The following is a 23,028-nucleotide window of genomic DNA, read 5'->3' as shown; positions in this document are numbered from 1 at the left end:
CTAAAAGGCTCCATCGGTCCCATGCAGGTGAAGAGGTGCAAAGATGCCACCGTCCCCTGGGAAGAGTCAGCACAGAGAGGAGCATGAAGCCCACGACATGTTCTAGAGAGGGACCACATACATGGGGACCCTCCCATGTGGAGCAGTTGAGGTCAGAACACCCAGCAGCCCCCCAGGCCCTTAACAGCATGGCTCTCCAGGGTGTGCAGTGCACTTCCCTTTGCAGAAGCCCTACAGCCCCTAGCTCCACCCTAACCCAACTCTCCTATGAGGACAGCCCCTGGCTTCCCTCTGCTGCAACCTCCTTAGCCGGGGCTTCTCTCCCACATACCTCAGAGGAAGCCCATGGGCTCCCAACAGATACCTGAGGAGCAGGGAGGCAGCGCCAAGGAAGCTTCTGTATCAGGAAACCAAATCACAGAACAAAACCATACAACTTCAGAGCTGGGGAGAGCTGGGGAGACCACCTATGGGGTTTCATTAGGGAAACAAGTCCAGAGACTGCCTGACTGACCCAAGTCACAATTCCACAGAGGCACTGGAATCAGACCCACAGGATATCAGAATTTGTTATTTCTACCACATCATATTTTACCCTCCTCATGCAGAAATTTTTATTTGGGGATTTTGACCAGTAGGTAAGCTGAGCCAGAGAAAGAATATAGAAACTGTAGGTGGTACAACCAGCCCTGAGCTCAGGCTGCCCACTAACACAATGTGTATTCTTTCCAACATGCTTTCTGAATCCTAGAGATAACACCCTGCCCTCAATGACAATTCCTTTAGCTGGTGAAAGCTGCTGAGGAAGTGACTCCTGCCCAGAGAGTCAGCAGTGTTAAATGAATTTGCTGCAAATGCTAAAACTGAAACAAAATCTGGCATTTGGAGCAATCAACAGCACACTAAGCATTCAGGAGAGACCCCAAACTTATAAAGACAGACCGGTTTGCACTATGACTTCGCTGCACAGAAATCTCTACTGGGCTTCTCCACAGCCCTCCTGGAGCAGGGAAAGATGGGCATGTTCTCAGAGCCCTCAGTGAAGCCCCAGGGGAAGAGGAAAGCTCAGACCTCACCAGGAAAGCTTGCCACCCACAGGGCCAGGCCAGCTGGAATAGGCAAATGGTTTAGCTGGCTGGCCCAGTCATGCTCTCCCGACAGACATGCTGTACCTACACATGCACAGGCCGCATGCGATGGCCTCACACAACAAACAATGCACATATGTCTATACTCACACACAAACACCAGCATGAATATGTGCCCAAGGCCCGCTGCATCACACAACTGCTCACACACATCTACTCATCCTCAGACAGCCATAACCAAGTAGAGAGACACAAACACACACACACAAACCACATACGCACCCCATGTACATGCCACTATATCGTCCCTTACAGTAGCTACAACCTCTCTTGCTTTCCTCCTCCAAAAAGCCCAGCTCTGATACCCAAGTTGACGCAGGCCCTCCGCCCTAACATTCCCAGCCCAGCCCTTCTGGGACTGGCTACTGAAGCTCTGTGCTTGCTGCCTGCCTGGGCCACTAACAAGCTCAGAGAGAAAAGTCAAGACAGTTTATGACAGCTGCTAATGAGAGCTGCCTGTGGTAATGATCAGCTCTGTGGCCACCCGAGTATAAGTGATTACAGGCTCTGAATGCCCAAGTCAGAGGGTTTCCGGGGGTGCTGACCACAGCAAATGGCCCTTCTCTGGCTGCTGGTCAGCCCTGCTAACCTCATCAGGCTGCCTCCTTTAGGTAGGTGGCCCTGAGTGGGCCATCTCAGGCACATGACTTGTGGCTCCCCCAGATTCCTCAGAGGACAGCATTTGATCTCTTCTCTGTGGCTTTCTGTGATACCTTCCTAGGGGAACTATCCCTTCTACACTACCATGATCCCAGATCTTTCTCTATTATAGAAATTCCACTGAATCATGAGGGCAGGAACCACATCCCAATCAATCACCCTGCACAACTGTCTCATGTGCACTGACTACTGCTGAGCCCAACCTGCAACACACCCAGTTCTAGGGCACTGCATGATCAAGACCCTGATCCTAACACATGATGAAAGTCGCTCAAGCGTGTTCCTTCTGCTCAAAGCCCTAAGGATCTAGAGGCAGGGTACCCAGGTGTGCAAGGCAGAACAGGAACAGTCCACAACTAACTTGAAGCTTTTCCTCAAGCTGGCCTGGGAAAGGGAACAGCGAGGTCCTCTGAGCATCTATCTGCTCAGCCTAAGGCCCGAGGCGGTGGGTGCTGCTCTTCCTTCTCATGGCGGCTCCACAGGGCTTCTCACTCCTGGTACAGCACATAATCAGAAAGAAGTGCTCCTTCTGTAGTAGGGGCCTAGGCACCGGCTGTCTTCTGACCAACAAAGGTTTTACCTTCCTTGCAAAGGGCTTAACTCAGGGTTACAGTCCCTGGAGGAGGGAGGGGCTCCAAACTCTTCACTGCAGCTGCCCTGCTTGTCTCTGATGACAGAGACCCCCTTCTCAGGCCCTAGAAAAAAGTGCTGTAAACACTCCTATCTGCACAGCTGAAAGTCTCCATGGGTGACAATCCAGAAGTCAGCAAATATGGCCAAAAGCTTAAGCAAGGCTCTGTACTCAGCAACCCAGCAACTGTCCCCTGAACTCAGTCTACAAGAGTTCAGGTCCTCTGTGGATGCTTAGATTTTCAAAACAGAACACATGCACCCTAGACACACACACACACACACACACACACACACACACATTTTCAAATGAAAATGCAACATGAAGAGTAAAGACTGCAACCAGAGCAGCTCAGTACTGGCCGCCATTGGCACCCTGCAGGCTGCCAGAGCTCTCTGGACCTCTCCCCCAACACTGAGGTAGGGATTTCCTTCGGCCAGGAACCATTTCCCAAAGCTGAATGGATATGTGGTTGAAGACACTGCTGTGAATTAATTTTCAAAGCGCTCGCTGAGAAGAGAACACCTCTGAGAAGCGCCACAGGAAGTGTCCCACAGAAAAGGCTGAGCGGAGGACCAGAGAAGACAAGGGAGAGAAAATCTCCCCCTTAAACCTGCCTGAATGAGCATCTTGGAAGGAAGTCGACTCCTCATTTTCACCACTGCCAAACTAATGTATTGGTGTCTCTTCACAACTTGAAGACATCCTTCCAGAATTTGTAAATGATTTCCCTTAATTCTTGCCCTAAAGAAAATACTCCTTTAGTCGCCCCAGATAGCTGCAAGCCAGGAAGCATGCACAGTGTTACCTGCACACCAGCCCTAAGAGCCAGGAACAGCCCTGCTGCCGATGCCCGAGGCCACTCTGTAGCCCTCAGGACGGGCACCTTGTACTCCCATAACCCTGATGTGAGTGTGGCTGACTGCTGGTGAGCACATCCCCAGAACCTCCCCGACAGCCACAAACGTCACCTTTGCCCCACCAAGAAAGTCAGGATAAGAAAGACGAAGATGGGATCCCAGTTAAAAGTGCACTCATGGACACCTTTCACCTCAGGCCTGCAGTAAGGATCCCAAAGCCAGTATGCGCATGAAGCTCCAGTACCAACTGCCAGAGAGCAAGCAGCTCATAACCCTGAAAGTCTCTCCCTGAAACACTACCACACTCAGCACAAAGCCTTCCTGTGGAAGAGCTGAAGAGCTCTGTTCACCTCTGTCTTGCCTCACCATGCATCTGTTCTCCCAGAAAGTCAGGTAAACACAGCCGAGGGACCCACATCTGCAGCACAGAGCTTCCTCTGCCCTCTCCTGTCCTGCACAGACCTCTTGAAACTACCAACAGGCACAGCTGAGACACTGCGGAAGCATCTCTAGGGCTTTTTCTGCCACAACAGTTCAAACTCAGTAGAACCCAGAAGGGGATCTCTTCCCCTATCACGGTGCCCTGCCCCAGCCACCGAGTCACTCAGCACACCCAGCCCCCCACTAATTGGGTTCAACGAAGGTCTATTTTCAAAGAAACCTAAGCTGGCTGCTTAGATCTGCTTCCCTTGCAACTGTCACAGGCAGTTGGTGTGATGCTGAGGGACACTGTCTGAGGCTTGCCTCTCTGAACCAGGAAGTTCCCAGGTGCCAGCACTCGTGGCTCTCAGACCCAGGAAGGCTCAGGCTCCTGCAACCAAAGATGTCAGTCCACCCAGCTGGCCAGGCTGCAGTGCCAGGTCCTGCCGGGCACATCAGGAGTGACAGCACTAGTGACAGGCAGGGCCTCTTACATGGCAAAGCCGTAGCTCAAATATTTATTGTATGTGTCTGGGTTTCACAGGGAATCTGCAACCTGCCAGTTACCAGTGTTTACCTTGGTAGAAATGCACGGGAAATCTTAGTCTGAACAGGCCCAGAGTTTATTTTACTGCCAGATAAACAACTTTCTTTGATAAATCATCCGTGTGACAGTGTTCCTGAAAGACTAAACAAAGATTTCAAGCACAATCTATAGGCCTTTGAGAAGCCTTCCAAAGTTAATGCATGTTTAATTGGCTGCTCTAAGCAGGCTAGGGCAGGGCAAGGGTCTGACATTTCTTTGGCCATTTGTTCTCCTTTAAAAAAAAAAAAATGCAGATTGGAGCTTCTGGCTCATTTCTGCAAAACTGGGTGAAACCTATCAATATTTAAATGGTCCTTTGCCTCTGAATATAGCCTTTTTTTTTTTTTTTTTTTTTTTTTTTAGTTAAAGGGAGTGACTATCACAAGGCAGCTGTTGGAAATTAAAGGAAATCTGCCCTGAGGAACTGCTTAAGAAAAGGGGGAGGGGAAGCAACACAAAAGGGCTCGAAAAGCTCTTGAAACAGACACCAATAAGTTATAAGTAGAATATATTAGGTATGAGATTTCTCAAAAGCACACAAAAGAAAGCCTCAGTGGGTGTGCCCCCAAACCTGTGTAAATTCCGCCCTAATCGTCTGATGGCTACTTAACAGTGTCATCTAACTAAACTTCAGCCCTGCTTCCCATCTAATACAGACAGGATCTGAGGCTGGGAGGAAGGGGGTTGTTTGTTTGTTTGTTTGTATTTGTTCTTATTAACTATAGTAACTTGAAGCTGCATAAAGCCTTCCCAAATTGGTTATTTTAAAAGTCATCTTCAATGTAATCCTCTGTTAACCAGAGAATTAACCAGGACATTCTATTTGACTTCTTAAATTATTTTTTGCTAAACAGCTGATTCCACTAGTGCTAAAATCCTGCTTCCTAGGCTAAATTTCATCTTGCAATAATTCTTTCCAATAAGAGGAGATTATTATAAGTTGAACAGCTACCATATTCCAGGAACTTGAATTAATTAATTAACTCATCTGCTTGATTAATGCAATTCCCCGTACAGCACACTGAAATTACCACCCATATTTTGCAAATGGGAAGCCAAGCTCAGGGAGATTTAGAGACTTTCTCCTGGTTGGTCAGCATGGAGGGCTGGGATTTAATGAGGTCTGTCTGGTGCACAGCCCGGGTTCCTTCCATTCTGCTGTTCTGCCTGCCTTCCTACCTAGAAGGAACCCAACAGTGGCCAAGTTCCTTCCCTGTGTAAGGCATAGGCATTGGCCACTTAAGTTCTACGAAGTGTGACAGTGAAGGGGCATCTGGTGCCACTGCCTAGGGATGTCCCCTCAGGCTTGGAAGGATGGGAATATGATGGGCACGAGAGGGATGAAGTCTGGACTGGTTGCCAGGCAACTGCTGCTGGGCAGGAAAGCTGCGTGGGCTCCAGGTGTAGCAGCCATGGGCAACCAAATGACTCACTCCCTGATCTCACTTTGCCCAGCTGGTGGAAGGAGGGCACGGGCAGGCTGATATCAGAGGCCCTACCCCACTGAGCATATCTCTACAATGACAAGTAAGTTCAGATGAGCAATACAGCGCCTGAAGAAAGGGGTAGTGTGCACAGAGCGTGGACAGCCCCTTATTCCAGCTTGTCTCTTACCCCTCCTTCTCTGCCCCCCCATCAGAAAAGCTTCAGAAAATAATGATGAACTTGGGAGCAAATCCTTCTCCTCGCTCCCCTTCTCCATAATGAAAAGGAACAAATGCTACATGATCTTATCCCTGTGAGCTCCCTAGATAATTAAACTCATGGTGACTGCCAGAAGCTGGGGAGACGGGTGGGGAGTTCTTGTTTAATGGGTATAGACTTTCCCTGTGGATGATGGAAGTCCAGAGAGGGGTGATGATCACTGCTCCACAACATATATGTACTGAATGGCGCTGAACTGAACACATACACATGGCTAAGATGGTCAATTTTATGTTAGGTATGTTGCTACAACCAAAGAAAGAAACATTAGAAAAAATAAAAAAGAAATTAGGAAGAAAGGGAAGAGAAGATGGAAGGGAAGGGGAGAGGAAAGGAGGAGAAGCAATGGGTCACGGCCACTCACAACCAGATTCACAAAATTGCAGTTTGAAAGGCCCTTGAAAGGATGACGAGACCACACTGTTTGGCAACTGCCTGTCCAAAGGAATAATCTCATCAAAACTGGACTTCACCACAAATAGGAAGCTGTGTGCCAGCCAGCCGGTCTGTCTGACTTGGTCAGGAAGAACCAGTCACACCTGGACCTAAATCTGTCTTGGAAGAACGAAAAGTGATCGTTCTAGCATGATGCAAAGAGGAGGAAGGGCTGGAAAGAGAATCAGGTTGAATAACATTCGGAAATAGAAGACAGAAATGCTTCCGAAATCCCTTCACCATACTGGTGAACCCATAAATGAGGACTGCCTGCCTCATGTCCATCCCTGAAAGAGCATCAAAATGAGGTTTACTGAGCTCAGCCCACAGACACAATCTCATCTCATCTGCCCCTGGGTATTAGCTACTGTCTCTCTGCAGTGACAGAGGAGGCAGAGAGAGGCCTGAACTCAGTTCCAGTGGATGCAGTGCCTCATCCGAGGGTCATGGATGTCCATTTCCCTTCTAATACCTCACACTTCACTGGTTTAAAATTATGCAAGTAAGCTATGTTCAGTGAAATGGGCCTACCTAAGAACCTTCTGGCCACAGTTGCAGCCAAGAGAAAATTAGTCATGGAGGAAGGGTGTACCATATGCTCCACAGAGAGAAAACATGGTTCTTTACAGGTTTCCTTCATGGTTTCTCCATGTGCAGCCTCGCTTCCAACTGCCCAGGGGCCTGATTCCTTGGACCAGGGCCCCAGGTTTGGACTGGCATAGGAATGCTCCAGTGTGAAGCATGGATGAGCAAGTAACTGACCTTACAAACATCCCACAAACCGGAAGGCTTCAAAAGCCTTTGGTTCAACCATGGCCTCTGTACTGTACTGCCTACCCCTAAACATAGGGAGAAGATTTAGAATGAAACGGTCCCATCAGCCAGTTACATCTGCAGTGCACTGGAGAAAGGTCTTCTCTCAGGTCTTCGGGCATAGCAAACACCATCACAACCTGCTCCAAACATTTACCAAGCCAAGGAATGCACATGTGTTTTAAAGGTCTTCAGTGACAACAGAATCCAATAGTTTTCAACCTGTCAACCCTACCTCAGGATAGCAGCTCCTTTTCCAGGGTCAGTGATGGAGACCATTATGAAGCAGCTCTGAGCAGGATTTAAATTTACCAATTGGCTTTTCATGTTTACTTGTGAGTCTGTCCAAGGCCTAGGCCCCTTGTCTAAAGCCACAGCTAAGGACACCTGGCTCCAACCTCAGTTAACTAGATAAAGACTGTAGCTGCAGGCATCTCACTCCTGCAGTGGTAAAGACCTTCCAAGAGATAATGTAGTTCTCCTAAATTAACATAATGTATTACCTGCAGAAGCCCTTCAGCAGACTTCCAAGGTCCTTGAACTGTCCTCAGATTCCTGCCTTTCTTCAGTATTCCCCTCCCTTGTTTTGATAACTAAATAAATATGGGCTGACCAGAGATCTTTGTCTCAGCCCCTACAGAATCTCAAATTCTGTTACAGGGTTTTGATCCTCCTAGAACCCTAAAATCATACCACTTGACTCATTTATTTAAGCCTTCACTGCCCACTTATTTGGGAGATTGAGGGCCTTATGAGTCTGCAGTAACTAAGGGATAATATTAATGCATTAGGTCTATTTAATTTTACTTTGACCAAACTAGATTTCTGGATATTAGGGCTCTTTTTAAAATATGCACACAGACAGTTGCCCCAAACAGGGTATGTAGTTTTACTTGAATTCAATAAACATGTTGCACACATTGGCTTGGAAAGAAGCACTCTACTTTATAAACAAGGAAGTCCAGTGTCCAGATCCTCACCATCCTCTGTCGTTCACACATTCAGCAACAAACCTTTATTTTCTGCCAACCATATATGAGATGCTATGCCAGGGACTGTCTGAGTACAAACAGGCCTTACTTTATCCACTCGAGGACTGGGATTTTCTTCACCTCTTAGCACAAGGTGTGTTCTCTGTTGGTGGTGCAAAATGAACAGAGCACCTCACAATTAACAGGCATCTTACAGTAGATAAAATACAGCACCAGGCACAGGCTCTACTCTCAAGCAGCTTACAGATGCTGCAGTTACTGTCCTGGCAGCTGGTCTTCCTCATCTTCAGGAGGAAACCCAAGGTTTGGTTTGGAAGGTTAAGTCTACTTTCTGCAAGACGGCAAACTGCCTTGCAGTTTATGCATGTCCTTCTCAACTAAGACACCTTAGAAGATGCGTGCATGAGTCAGACAGCAGATGGTGCAGTCCAAGAACCCCAGAAAACATCTCTTTTACAAAATACTCTTAACACGAACTATGAGAGCTGATTTTCTTCTTCTTTCTTATTTCGCTAATTTTAACATTGCAAAGCACAATTTTTTGTCTTTACAAGCAAATGCATAAACAAACAAACAAACAAAAATCCTTCCAGAAAGCAAGGAAAATTTCTGGGCAAAGAAGTCTTTTTCCACAGCCAGAAAATAAAAAGGATGGGGAACAGGGGAGGCCAAGGAAGTTGCCATCTGAATTCTCAAGCTAAAAAATCTCAAGGACTGAGAACAGAGGAAGCTTGGAACTATTTTAACAAAAGTACTAGATATCACTATGCAAGCTTCTGGCAGAAAAACTTAAAGGGGTTCACAGATATGGGGGACAAAAAGCTCAAGAAAATGACCAGAGTTGGGGATACCGACCTCATAGCAATAACAAGTCAGATCCTCAGATCCCTGAAACAAACCGACCTGACGAAAGATGGCTGGGGCACTGAGTTGTTAACAGTAAGATTATTAGCGTGGAGGCTGGCAAATGCTAGCTGGGTGGCTGAAAGGGCAAGAGGAGTACCCTGTTGTCATCTAGCAAAGACAGCACAGGAAACAGAAAGCAGAGCAGTGCATCCTGACTGAAGCACAGCAAGCAAACTGGCTGCCATGTTGTATTTGGAGACTGCGCCATCTAACTTTTGGCTTCCCACATCTGGTGCTTGATCCAGGCTGATCCAGCTGCATTCCTGAGCATTAGCACACAGGCTTTTCTGCTGATGTTTTTCCCTGTTGGGGAAAAAAAATGTGTGCTGAACTGAGGAGGTACAGTGCAGGGGTGGAGAGACGAATGGCCAGGCAGAGCTGACAGAGAGAGTTATAAATGCATTGCTGGAGGAGAAGGTAATGGGCTGAGCATGCCCAGCTCCACAGAGGCTGCAGAAGTCCAAGGATGCTTTGGCAGCAGGGTGAGTGTGCGTGCTGACCCAGAAAATGCAGAGCTTGTTTGCAGAGCTCAGAGAAGCCTTCCAGCAACCTGATGTCTTCCCACCAGGACGTCAGGACCACTTAACGCAAAGTTTGATCCCTGGGGTGCAGAGTCAGACATTCCTTCTTTTCTCTGCTGTGCGTCAGCTCACATTGTCAAATGTCTTTGTTTCCTAACGGAATCCCATCAGTGTGGCTGACTGCCTCACTTACGTGAAATGAAATGAGCTAGGAAACAAGTTTCTCAACAAGGCTGCATTCTCCAGGGTGCTAAGAAGGGCAAAGCTAAGCTCAGCCCCTGCGAAGGGCAGGTGGGGATCCTATTTATTGTTTCACAAGAACATTACAAACAAAAACCAAAAACAGAGTCTCTCCTTCACCCTGATCAAAGAAGTCTGGCATCTGCCCTACTTGCAATGCACACATCAACATCTCAATAACAAAGCACCAACTGTGCACCACCTTGTGAGTAGAAGAACTCCAGTTGGGAAAGTCAGATTCCTTATTTACCAGAAGACAGGGCTTGCTAAGGTGACCTTGAAGGTTCTAGATGAACTCAGAAGTTCTACGAACCCAAGAAGAATATCACCTCAGGCTAAAGGACCACAACTCCAAACAGGTAATCACTCCGATTCATTAACCTGATCAGTTATTTCCAGCCTCCTCTCCATAAGCAGCACACTGGGGACTTACTGACGGTATAGCAGGCACCTACTGCAGCAGGGAAAGGGCATCCACTACAGCTGAGAGGTCACAGGATCCTAAGGACCTTTGCCTGCTTTATACAATGTCAGCCTCGCCACAATCCAATTCTCTCCCAAGACTTGCCTCTTCAGACCATGCCTAGGGCATGTGCTCAGCTTAACCAGAGCCTGTGTCTGGGGTACCAGAATTCTGGTGAGCACCTGAGAGAGCAGCAAAAACACCTGTGATGATTTGGGGCTGCAGCATTTCAGACAGATTCTGAGCACAAAAACGGGGATCCACTCTTTTTCAACTTTTAACTTTGGCCTTGAGTTCCCACAGCCCCATTACAATCAGGCTTCATGATTCTCTAGCAAATCATTGATCAGTGATTGGTCCAGATATTTAAAATCTAAAATTTAAATTGTCATTTAGGCTAAGTAGGTATTTTTGGATTATGATGTCTAGCACAGTGGCTTGTACGCCATAAATACTGACTGTAAGGACATATACATACAAATTACCAAATATACTGAATTTTGAGATCTTTGGGAGGACAGCTCCCACCAGTTACCCCTCTGTGCTCAATCTCGGAGCTTCTATCACTCTTCACTGATGAAATCATACAAACAGAGCTATCTACTAACATCGTACATTTCAGAGTATACTCTTATATTCCATGGATTTACGAAATGTTGGGGAGCAACTTCTAAAAGTGATTATTATGATTTACCACATCTGAAGAGGGTGGCAGCACCTTCACTAGCCTTTCTGAGAATCCTTTGGGATGTTGGCTGCCACTAAGCCAATTTTTCCTGTCCTGCCACACAGTAAAAGTCCTATCAGGATGCCTCAGAGAGTTTATGCATGTCATTATTTTTCCTACACCTAAATGTACCTTTAGGAAGGAACCAAGTGCATCTTTGTGGTTGAAAAGCTTGCTGCTGAGATCATGTGACACTGTGCACCCACAGACACTGTACAGCAAGAGACCTTTCAGCCTGGGGCACCGCCATGGACTAAGAAGCCAATATGGGTAACACTCAGTCGATGGAAGGGCAGGCAGACTCGGCATGGATCCTGGCAGGTGTCCTCTATAATTCTACCGGAGTACATTTAGAAGGGCCACAAGAAGAGTGTGACTCAAACACAATCAGCAAAATGTACAGGAAAACGGTCTTTTCTTGGAGGTGCCACTGTCCTTCCCCGAGAATGAGGGAGGCAGGTAGGGACACCGGTTGTCGAAATAAAAACCACGAGAACCGTCCACTCTTGTGGCGTTTTCGGTGCTGTCGTGTCTGGCTTGTCCTTTTGTGTCTTTTCTCTGGGTGCGGTTGGTGTGGTGCGGCTTTTTCTTGCTCTTCCCTTTTCTGTTCCTTCTTCTCTCAGGGTTTTGTGTGGGTTTTCTGGCCGGTGCTTGTGTGTGCGGGGGCGGGGTTGTGCTGATGCTGCACGATTTGTTTTTCCTACTTTTTTGCTTTTGTTGGTGAGGTTTGTTTTCTTACTGCATTTTTAGGGGGATAATGCTGGAGTTAGGTGCCGGGCGTTTTTCTGTCTGTTGCTGAGCCTTTCTTTTGGTTGCTTGTGCGTTGTGTTGCTGTGTCTCGAGCTCTGTGCTAGTTGGGGGCGGAGCCCGTGTGGGTGGTGGGGGGTTGTTGCTCCGTGTGTCTTCTGTTGTGTACGAGTTACCCGTGGCGAATTTGTGCAGTTCTTTCCCTGGGGGTTCCTGGGGTTTGTTTTTTCTTGTGGTTTTTATTTCGACAACCGGTGTCCCTACCTGCCTCCCTCATTCTCGGGGAAGGACAGTGGCACCTCCAAGAAAAGACCGTTTTCCTGTACATTTTGCTGATTGTGTTTGAGTCACACTCTTCTTGTGGCCCTTCTAAATGTACTCCGGTAGAATTATAGAGGACACCTGCCAGGATCCATGCCGAGTCTGCCTGCCCTTCCATCGACTGAGTGTTACCCATATTGGCTTCTTAGTCCATGGCGGTGCCCCAGGCTGAAAGGTCTCTTGCTGTACAGTGTCTGTGGGTGCACAGTGTCACATGATCTCAGCAAGGCCATGCTCAGCCTTGACCCTAGAGTGCTGGTTCAGAAATCTACCTCAACCCAGAGTGATTTGGGTAGGGAGAGAAAGCACACCTTCCTAGGAAAGTCAATTTGCATTGTCTGGAGAACCTGCCTAGGGGCCTCCACTATATCCTCTAAGCTCTGAAATTTCCTCCCTCTTAGCAAAGCACCCCATAGTCACCCACTGAAATGCTGGGTAGAGTAGTGCTGACACCTAGGGGTGGATCTAGAAAGAGTCATCCATGTATCTGGAGAGCGGCTGGAGCTGCAGGCTGCAGAGAGGGAGCAGATGAGGGAGGCTGACTTCCCCCTCAACACTGCAGCTCCTCTGGCTCCTCCCTGGCTGTTCCCATTCCAGCCTCAGAGAAAACACCCCAAATCTGTACAGTGACACCCCCTCAGGCAGAAGGCAGAAGCAGTTTGAGCTGTCTTCTACCTGCCTGGGACAGGCAGCCCTCAGGAGAAGATGGAGGTGGAAAATGTAAAGTTCCAAGGAGATGTACCCACAGACTTTCTGTCCCTGGGGACACCGGCCAGCAGGAGACAGGGATTTCAAACCCTCCAAAGGTGGCCAGGAACACTTTCTTACCAAACTCGCTTGCACAGAGATGTTCAATAATGGCCTCAGATTTCAATTCGTTGTCACACGGAGGACACACAGTTGTTCCTAGGAAGGGAAAGGGGGAAAAAAATACAAGCTGTAAATTAGGGGTTCCCCTGAGGAGGAGATCAGTGTGGATAGCTGGCTGACAGCAGATAAGGTCTTCTGAAATTTCTGAAGGGTGACCTGAGATCTGAAAAGAAGGGCCGTAGAACCCAGGATCTAAGACATAAATAGGCATATCATTTCTTTAAATATTTTGGTCTAAAGATGCTGAAAGTGACACATTTAGACTAATGCTGTCCAAGGTAGGTTCAGGTGGGTCCTGGGAAACATGGTTTAAGGGGTGCTGGGAAACCCTGTAAAAATCTGGCTAATAAATCAAAACAAGACTATTTCAGTCATTTGCTTCTGATCCTTTCCCCCATCCTTTAAATACCCCCCTCTGATTCCTGCCCCCTTCCAATGTGCAAACTCCCAAGAAGACAGCCCAGCCAGGTGACCAGCTCTTAGGAGCTTGGCTGCAGAGCTCTGGACATCCTCTCCTCTCCATAGGCCTGGCTGCTGCAGGAGGAGCTCCAGAAGTAAAGCAGCTGGGTGGGGGTGGGGAGGCAGGGCAGGAGTCGCCAAAAGGAGGAGGAAGCTGGCTGGGGAAGCACCCTCTGAGGGTCTTTCATGAGGGACTGTGAAGCCTTTGAAGAGGAGGGCTATGGGGCAGGCAGGCCCCTGGGAGGGCTGGGCCCCAGGACAGGAGACCTCTGAGGCCAGGACCAGCAGTGTCTGAGCTGGAAGGGCAGGGGGAAGCGCCCAGTGAAGCCTGCAAGGCTGAAGTGGCTTATGATTGTTGTTCTCCTCCTCTTTGTCATCACCTAGCAAACAACTCCCAGTTCACAGAGGATCTAGGAAGGCACAGCACACTGTAAGGACCTTGCACACCGCTGCCACACGGTCAAGCTGAGCTGTGCTGAAGCTAAGAAGCATAGGACAGTGACCCCTGAGGCTGAAGCAAGGGGAGTGGAAAGGGCTGCTCCTTGTCCTTCTCTTTGCCTGCCCCTCTCCAGTGGCTTCTGCAGCAGCACCTCGCATGCCATGGGGCCCTCATGGCTCTGACCCTGAAATGTGCAAAACCCCTCAAGGTGAAGCAGCAGAGAGCTGCAATCCTGACCTGGGCATGATTCCTGCAGCCACAGTGGCTCGCCCCACAGGTGCCACACCCCTGAGTCTGCACACAGTCTCTCCTCCCACCTGTCCTCAGCCTGGCAGATGTTTCTCAGTGCAGCAAGAACACGCTCCATGGAGAAGGGGAGGGGTCTAGGGAGCCCTGACTCATTGCACACCATCAACAAAGCCCACTGTATCCCCCCAAGAAAGACCACACTCCACGCAGAGGGTGGCTTGACTGTCTTTGAGGCAAATGTTGGAAATATGCTTTGCCCCCAGAACTTGAGACTGGATCCTGGAGGTGATGTTTCTTACAAAGAAAAATCTTGCCCAGAATTTTCCATCATGGTTCTTGATTCCATGGGGATAGAAAAAGGAAAAAGAAGCCCTGTGTGATCAAAAGTGAACTGTGCTTTGTTTGGCGTTCCTTGTATAGTTGTTTCTAATGCGTACTTATGTTTTTAGGTAGAAGTTACTCAATTGGAAAATTCTATATATATAACATTAACCCAAGAAGGAGCAAGGTCAGGGCAACAGAACAGAAAGGCCAAGGCCCTCTCCCCTCCACGTGCTCACCATAGCCCGATACATAGGCTTTGTACCCCACAAGGGCACTTGCCCCAGTCCCCTGGATTATACATTTGGACTTAAAGGACTCTCAGTAGAAAGACCTCCCTTTGGGGAGCTCAGTGTATCTTCTCAACATGGCTTTCCCTGTCTCAACTTTTCTTACAGCCAGACTCTGGAGCAGCATTACCAGAGCAAGGAGAGGAATGTGTAATGCAATATTAATCTACATCTCCTCAAGTGTCTTTGGAGCACTCCCCTAGGGCTGCTTGAGCAGGAGCAGCCCACCCAGTCTGAAGAACAGAGCTGAGTCACTGTCTCAAGGTGTATTTAAAATAATGTTGAAAGCAGATGAACAAAAATGACAAAGTTTTGTAGTTTATTAATATTTTAGAAGAAAAAGCCTAACACTGGAATCACAATTAAGTGAGCTTCTAAAATTAATGTATGTACACAGACACACACACGCACACATGCACACACAGCAGGTCTTCCCTGGACAGCAGATTGAGAGATGGGCGAGGAAAGAGTCTAAGGAAGGCACAGTGGGGAAGCTGAGGCTGTAGCACCACACTCTGACTGTTTTAAAACACCTGGGTGGATTTAATGCACATCATGCCTAAACAACAACATTAAACTAATGTGCTACATCAGTAAACCTGTTAGGAAAGAGGAACAATTTATTGGTCTGGGAATTAACAAGTTTAATGTGAGTGCAAGACTTAGAAATCACTTTCCTGGAAAAAGAACAATTGCCTGTCCTATAACAGAAGCTGATGTGGCTTGGGCATCTGCCTATAGGGAGAAAAACGTCTTTCAGATCTTGTCTCGTTATCAAGTTTATCCTTAATAACAAGTTGCTGGCCAGTACCCCCAAAACTCTACATGCCCAAGTATGTAAACAGAAACTAAAGTATGGGAAGGTGTGACACTGCATTGAAAATTCAGTTTTAATTTGAAAGATAAAAAGAATAAAAGGTAAATGAATATAAGATCAGTCCACAGGTGCTGTATTCACTGTTACTCAAGCGTACTACTAGTTCTTGTTCCAGAGTCCCCAGCCATGAGGCTTTGAGGGCAAGTGTTGAGTCTCTCAAGTGGCCCCTCCTCCCTCTCTCCCTCTCTCTCTCTCCCTCTCTCTCTCTTTCTCCCCCACCCCACCTCTCACCTCCAGGCTCAGCTGCCAGTAGCCAGGTAGTTAAGGATGTCACGTGAGCCTCCCTCGCAGAAGGAGCTGCAGTTCCGGGCAGGGACCTGTGCCCTTTCAGGACACAATCTGGATCCAAAATCACAGAGGAGTGCACTTCCCAAGACCACTCCTGACTGACCCTCTCGTCTTTCCTCTCTCGGACCAGAACTGGTCTTGGCAGGGGACGGCCTGAACTCAGGTCCAGAGGAGAGCAGTCAAGGGACAGCAGCACCACCCTGTCCAGTCCCTCCAATCTCCCCTGGGACCTCAGCCACCCCACCACAAGCTGCTCCCCAGAGGTCTCTACTTCTGTCCACCAAAAGCCAAAAGCCCCAGAAAGAGGCTATCACAGGTCACTGGGAATGAACTCAACCCAAGAAGAGCTGGCCATAGCCTCCCAAGCACAGCCACTCACCCCCAGCTGCTAAGGAAGGGGAGACGGAAATCTGAAGACTGCAATTCCATACCAGCAGGACACAAAGTGCTTTGCTTTGGGTCCCTTCTCAGAGTGCTTTCAACGTGCTGCCCCTCAGAAGGCTAACCCTGAGTGCACAGGTGTCCAGGCCTGGTCTCTACAGACAGGGGTGCGCGCTACCCACCCGGGGCTGTGTCTATCCCCGTGCCCCACCGTGCCTGTGCCTCTGGGCCCTTCTCCCTTCCTAGGAGAAGCAGTGCCAACTTCAGGCCATCTTTTCTCCACAGCTAGTCCCACCCTCACTCCAGGAAGTGGTGACAGGTTGCTCCGCTTTTAACAGCAGTAGCAGAGGTTAAGACACTGAGCACTTGCAGATGAGCTCAGTTCTCCCCGCTGGCCGAGCCCCCAGGTTGCGGGTCGCCTGGCTAAGCACACATGGGCACAGCTCCCTGTCTCTGTCCTGTGCCCATCTCGGAGGGCCAGGTCTGTTCTGAAGGGATTCCAGGCTGAATTCCTCCCCATGAACATAGGGCCACCAGGCTGGGGTGCTCTTGGTTTTTTGTCTCCAGGGATCTGTGTTTTTCTGCCACTCTAGAATTGCCCTTTGAGTAGGAGATTCCAGAGGGACCTCTGGTCCCTCGGGTGGCGGGGGGCGGTTAGGAATTTGCAGAGCCCAATTTGCAGCGCCCACTCCCCACAGCGGGGACCAACAATGAGCTAATTACATTTTTATCTTTCTAATTACCTGAGGATTTGTGTGAATGAGAGAAGCAGCGGGTATTCGAGGAAGTTCCAAAGCTCCCTACACAGAGCTGTTACTGGAAAGGGTGATGAAATCCCCACCGTGTCTAAACTTTCCCCTCTCTCGGTCAGTTTCGAGCAGCTAAAGAAAGTTTCTAAAAGCTGCTCTCCGGCCTTACGAAAATAAAGCCGCGCCTAGCGTCGGCTTGGCCTCGGCCATGCTGAGCTTTGCACACTGGCGGTTTTTGTTTTTTGTTTTTATGTTTTTTGTTTTTTTACCTGCGGGAGCATCCGCGTCTGGGAAAATTAAAAACTTGGGCGCGGGACGCGCAGGTCCCCTACCCAAACGGAGGCGAGTTCTCTGACATGTAATATAAGGCGCGGCTTTCCTACAGAAAGGGGATACAGGATAGAGAACAGTGGCTCCCGACCAACAAGCCCCGCAGGGTCGGGTCTGCAGAGGCGCCGCGCGACCCGGAGTTGCGCTCGGCCTGCGTCGGTCTGCGCGCCTGGGAGCGAGTCCGGCCACGCGTGGGAGCCCGCGTAGGGCCGGGGGCTCGCCTACCTTGGGGTTTCGAGGCTTCGGTGGCATTGGGCGGGCTCATGGCGATGCAGACGTCTCCCTCGGGGAACTTGTCGCACTTGAGCATCTCGGGCCAGTAGAAGCCGAAGAACTGCATGACGGGCTCGCAGGAGTCGCGCACGGCCTCGCAGAGCCAGCGGCATGGGTAGATGGGCCGGTCGAGGCACACGGGCGCGAAGAGCGCGCACAGGAAGACCTGCGTGCCCATGTGGCAGTTCTTGTTGAGCAGGGGCACCCAGCTGCTGGCCTGCTGCTTCACTTCGGCCATGGTCTCGTGCTCCAGCAGGTTGGGCAGCACCATCCTCTTGTAGCCCACGTTGTGGCACAGCCGCAGGTCCGCCGGGATGTCCACGCACTGCGGCGGCTTGGTGTAGAAGCGCCCGCTCTGGTACGCGCCGATGTCCGACTGGAAGCTCACGTAGTCGTACTCGCTGGCCAAGCTCGCGGCCAGCAGCCCCGCGGCCAGGGCCAGCAGCGCGCCCCCCGCGCCACGCCCGCTGCTCATGCCGGCGACGTCGGGGCGCGCGCGTCCCGCCGCGGACTTGCAGGAGGCTCCGGGACAAAGACGACGTGCCCAGCCCGGCCCGGCTGCGGCCTCGCGCTCCTCGGATCTCCGGCCGGGCCTGCCCTGGTCGGCCGCGGGCACAGCGCCGAGTTCCAGAGGGTGTCCCGTGTCCCCGAGGCGCAGCGTGCGGCGGGTGCGACACCTCTGCGCAGCGAACGGGACTCGGCGGGCGAGGGCGCCTCGCGGGGCCGGGCGAGTCTCCCCGCGCAGCCAATCAGCTCCCGGCTGCGCGCCGTCACCGGCGCAGGGAGCCAATCGCCTCCCTGGCAAGGGGTTCGGCTCGTAGAGGTAGACACAGGTCAACACCCCTTCCAAGCAAAGGCGAGAAAGAAGCGAGTAAGAGGAGAAGGAGAAAGGAAGGAAGGGCAAAGAGAGGGGAGCTGGTAGAAGTGGGGTGGTGAACAGGAGGATGCTTGTGTTCCGCGTGGGTCGATGTGAGAAGGAGCGAGCGTCCTCGGCAGGAAGTCTTGAGAGTATGAAGACTGCTTTACACTTCTCTGATTTTAGGCAGCGACGCTCAAATGAGCAGTGAAGCTCCAAAAATTTTCTTCTCTGAGGCCACACACAGACAGACTGCCGCTCACGGAAGACTGCAGTGAGGGCTGTCTGCTATCGAGTCCCTTGCTGCCCCCGCAAAGACAGGGGAGGTGGCTTTGGGACTGTGCTGTGTTCAAATGCAACATCTCTTCGGGGTGACAGCCACCTGGTGCCTTTCACCCTCACTGGAGGCAGGAGGTGAAAGTTGTTCAGGTCTATGGGAAACACTGCTCAGAAAGGTGTTAGGCTTGGGAGGACGGCTTTAAAAATTTTTACTAAATAGTTTTTTAAGTCCCAACTCAAGTCCCAGTCTGGCGGACAGCATGTGTGTGTGTGTGTGTGTGTGTGTGTGTGTGTGTGTGTGTATGCATATTTATATGCATTGACATGTTTGTGATGTAGAAAGCCAAAACATTAAAAACACATGTGCACTTATCAGCATGGCTTATGTAAATATTAAATCCATTGCTCAGGCACACATGCTATCTTCAGACCCAGTTAATGAACCTCAAGTCAAAACCAAAGGTCCCGCTAAGGCAGAAGTCAAGGGGACAGGATTGGCAGAACCAGCTCAGCTGTCTCATCTGTGCCCTGGGAGCAGAAGACCCACTGCCTCTCTTCACCTCCCTCCTGGGCTTTCTTTGTACTGTGTGTTTCAAGCATTCCCTGGGGAAGGAGCTTCCAGCTTCTGCAAGCTGGGAACACGGCCACAAATGACCCCAAGCCTGCAGACAACATGTTGCAAGGAGCTCATACTGCACTGGGGCTCCACATGTTTGTGCCCCTAAGCTTGAGTTGGGGGAAGGCACAGATGCTTTAAAAAAAAAAAAAAAAAAACATGTGTGAGCACTATGGAACCACCCCTGGGATCTCAGCTCTCGAGGTGCCTTGTTTGTAGAGCTCTGGGGAAGCTGGCTTCGGGCTCTGCAGGCCTAATTTCTAGATGGAGAGATTCCAAGTAAAACTACTAGTTTCTGAAGAAGCAAGGCTATTTCCTTAAAGCAGTCATGCCCACATGGAGGGTGTGAGTCCACTGCACAGGCAAGGAGCAGCTCTCCAGAGACTCACTTGGCCGATGATACAGTTCTGTCTTTTCTAGACCCACGAAAGCCACCCCAAAGCCAGAGGGGCAGGGTGGTGGCAGTGAGACAGAGAATAGAGCAACATTTTGGTTCACCAAGGGTTAATCTGGAAACAATTGATACTGCTCAGCTGGAGGAGCCTCGAGGACATTCCTCCCAGAGAATAGACCACAGGAGACCAGGCAACTGTGTGTCTCCATTGAAGGGGTATTTAGAGAGAAATGCTGTTTGGTAGGGGGTTGTTTTCCCTCCCCAGGTCAGGCCCTCAGTCCCAAGCCCAGTGTGTGTGCTAACTCACTCTTTGGAAGGACTGGTGTTTGTAGATACCATTCTCTAGCTTCTGGATCCAAACTTAGCTGACCCCTGACTTGTATTTGCACAACTTTCCCAAATGGTAGGAGGATTTAGTAAAATTCTGGAAATTAGTCCATATGACTATATCTCCACCAACACTTGAAGTCCCCTGTTGGGAGTCAGTCTCACAAATCCATTCAGAGGAAGACCTAGCCTGTGTCTGGTCACCTCACATTGACATTGATCACCCCCAACCCCCAGGGGCCGTACTTCACTGCCAGTGATCTTCCTACTCCATTGCTGAGCCTCTAGGATTATGGCAGGGACACAGATCCAGGGCATTCTGCTCCTGTGTCAGTATCAGTAGACCCTGAATTCTAAATCTGTTAATGGCTGGCTCCTTGCAACACCCTGCAGGAAAAGAAGGACTCTAGGTCTCTGTCCCACTGACAGCCTTGAATCACACCTGGTACTCCAGAGTTGCTTCTGGTCAGTACACATATGGACACAGCACTAAGCAGAAAGAACCTCATACACAGGAGGCACTTGTAATGGTAGATACACTGTGTAACTTGAGAAGTCTAGAAGCTTAACTAAGTAACTCTGCAGTTCAGCCTCCTAGCATGTAAAGGACATGCCCTCACACCTCTAAGATATTGTTCATTGTGTCAACTTGAGAAGATTAGAAATTTAAGTGACTCAGCAGGGGCCAAGATCCTCACTTTGCAAGCATCTTCAGCTTGTGCAAGAGGAGGGCACAGGAGATGGTATAAGTGCTACACTGGCCCTAGAGAAGGTAGCCTGCATACACTATAAGGGAGGAAAAGAGGCTTGCTTCTCCCTTTTATGCTCTTGTTTTTGCTGTTTTCCACCATCGTGAACTGTTACCACCGTGTCATGCCATCCTGCATTAGAGCCAGCTGATTATGGACTGAAACTTCAACAAACTGTAGGCTAAGTAAATCTTTCTCTCTTTAACTTTGGGTGTGGAGTATTTTGTCTCAGCAACCAGAGAAAAGTAACCAAGACAGCACGTGCTGTATTTTTGTCCTTTTTTACATTGTCAAACCTTTATACTTAAAAATCCATTTACCCTTTCTCTAATGTGTGTATGTGTATGTGCGTGTGTGTATGCGCACACATGCGCATGCATGCATGGATACACAGGGGAAAGTTTGAGGACTGAAGCTCTTTAAACATGCCATTGACTCACCCCAGGTCCCAGAAACCAGGGTTCCCTGTATCAGAACTGGTCCTGCAGCTCTTTCCTCCCTCTTTATCGAATGGTTGAAATGAGCCAGGGCAAATACTGCTTTAAATTTGTTTCTCATTTCAAAACAGTTCTGATTTTCCCACATGACCAGGTACCCATACCTGAAAACTAGAAGTGAATACCCTGTTGCTTTACAACACTGGGTTAGGGCAGTGTTTTTCAGCACAAAGCTCACTGTCAAGCCAGGCTGTGTCATTGAGGGGCCCAGTAGCCTCTTTCCACACAGAAAGCTCAAGGCTAGGCTGGGAGGAGCCTTCTGTTCAATCTGTGATGTGTGATTTTTAGGACTCTGTCCCAAGACACCCTCAGCGTCTGTTCCATCAGCTGTCAGGACAACAGCAGGACAGAGGGATGCCTGCCTGGGGCCGGGTGGCAGCAGGTCTGGCACAAGGCCAAAGACAGTGCTCTGGTTGAGTTGAAACAATGAGATGTGGCCTTGGTTCTGCTCCCACCGGCTGGGGGACCCCAGGAAGTGTGCCCCCACTCCCACCCCCCACTCACCTTAGCATTCTCACCTGTAAAACCAAACTCCTAATGCCTGTTCTGCAGCCCTGCTGAAACGAAGGATGAGAATTGTCAGTGTCTAAGGTCACAGGAGGTTCACAATTAGACCTTCAGCTATGTTCCAAAAGTTTAAGATGTATTTCATGCAAGACATAGTGAAGTCTAGCAATATTCTTACTTGGACAAGCTTTTTTCCCTTCCATCTCTCAGGCAAGCAGTCTCAACATACTAACTCTTTTAAGGACTCACTGGACATGCCATTGAGCTTTGAAATGTCTGGGAAGAATCTTAAAGAATCAGAAAGTACTCCCAGCCCTGCCACTTGCAGGCATCTGCATCCCCTCTGCATCATTCTTGATGGGCACTCACCAGGAGTCCCAGCTTCAACTGCTGGACCCTTCCCCTTCTTTAGGACCCAGCCACCAAGGGGAGACAATGCACTAGGACACTCTGTCCTGTGGAGGGAAACTGCAGTTTCTTCCCTTGGCCATGAGCAGTGGCCAGTGACAGCACTGTGGTCCCAGTCCTGTGTCTTTTTCTCAGAATACATGATATCACTCTGCAGGGGACACTTGGTCAAACTGGGCTTGGCAATTTTTATTCATCTATGGATATAATGATTTATGTATAAATACACAAATTGTACGTTTATGTACTTCCGGAAAGAGAGCAACTAAAACTGAAAGGCAAATTTTAACATGACTTTTTAAATAGATAAAGAAATATTAAATTGTCTATTTCTCTAATCCAAAGCCTCACACTCATGAATCCCAAACTGTAGGGGAAACATCTACCAAGTCCCCCTACATCCCTTCCAGCCCCCCTAACCATCCCTCTCTTCTCACCAACCCACCTGCTTCTGCCTGCTCCTGTGTTTGCAGGCACTATGCGCAAGTGCTCTTGTCTCAGTTTGCAGTGCCTTCCATGACCTTCACACCTACTCCTACAGGCTGGGTTCCCAGACTTTGCAAATGGAAGTAGAGAATGCCCAGTATAATTTGCATTTCAGATAAGCAATGAATAATTTATAGTCTAGGTATATCTCATGCAATATTTGGGACCTTTTTATACTACAAAATATCTCTTGTTTATCTGGAATTCAA

At 49.3% G+C, this 23,028-nt stretch overlaps 1 protein-coding gene across 1 annotated transcript in view; it reads right to left on the bottom strand.

Annotated features, from left to right (window-relative positions):
* The window catches only part of Sfrp1 (secreted frizzled-related protein 1), a 38,958-nt gene extending 20,684 nt beyond the window's left edge, over nt 1-18,274 (bottom strand). Inside the window, exons 1-2 of the mRNA XM_005410533.2 lie at nt 17,653-18,274; nt 13,003-13,080 (exon numbers count right to left, since the gene is read on the bottom strand). Of these exons, the coding sequence (XP_005410590.1) occupies nt 13,003-13,080; nt 17,653-18,175 (601 nt within the window). The 5' untranslated portion in view covers nt 18,176-18,274. The remainder of the gene's footprint in view (nt 1-13,002; nt 13,081-17,652) is intronic.
* Between the last annotated feature and the right edge of the window lie 4,754 nt (nt 18,275-23,028).

Source organism: Chinchilla lanigera, unplaced genomic scaffold (assembly GCF_000276665.1).
Source record: "Chinchilla lanigera isolate Chin_1 unplaced genomic scaffold, ChiLan1.0 scaffold00135, whole genome shotgun sequence".
NCBI classification, from domain to species: Eukaryota; Metazoa; Chordata; class Mammalia; order Rodentia; family Chinchillidae; genus Chinchilla; species Chinchilla lanigera.
The sequence above is the reverse complement of the archived record's forward strand: the minus strand, read 5'-3'. Positions and strand labels throughout refer to the sequence as shown.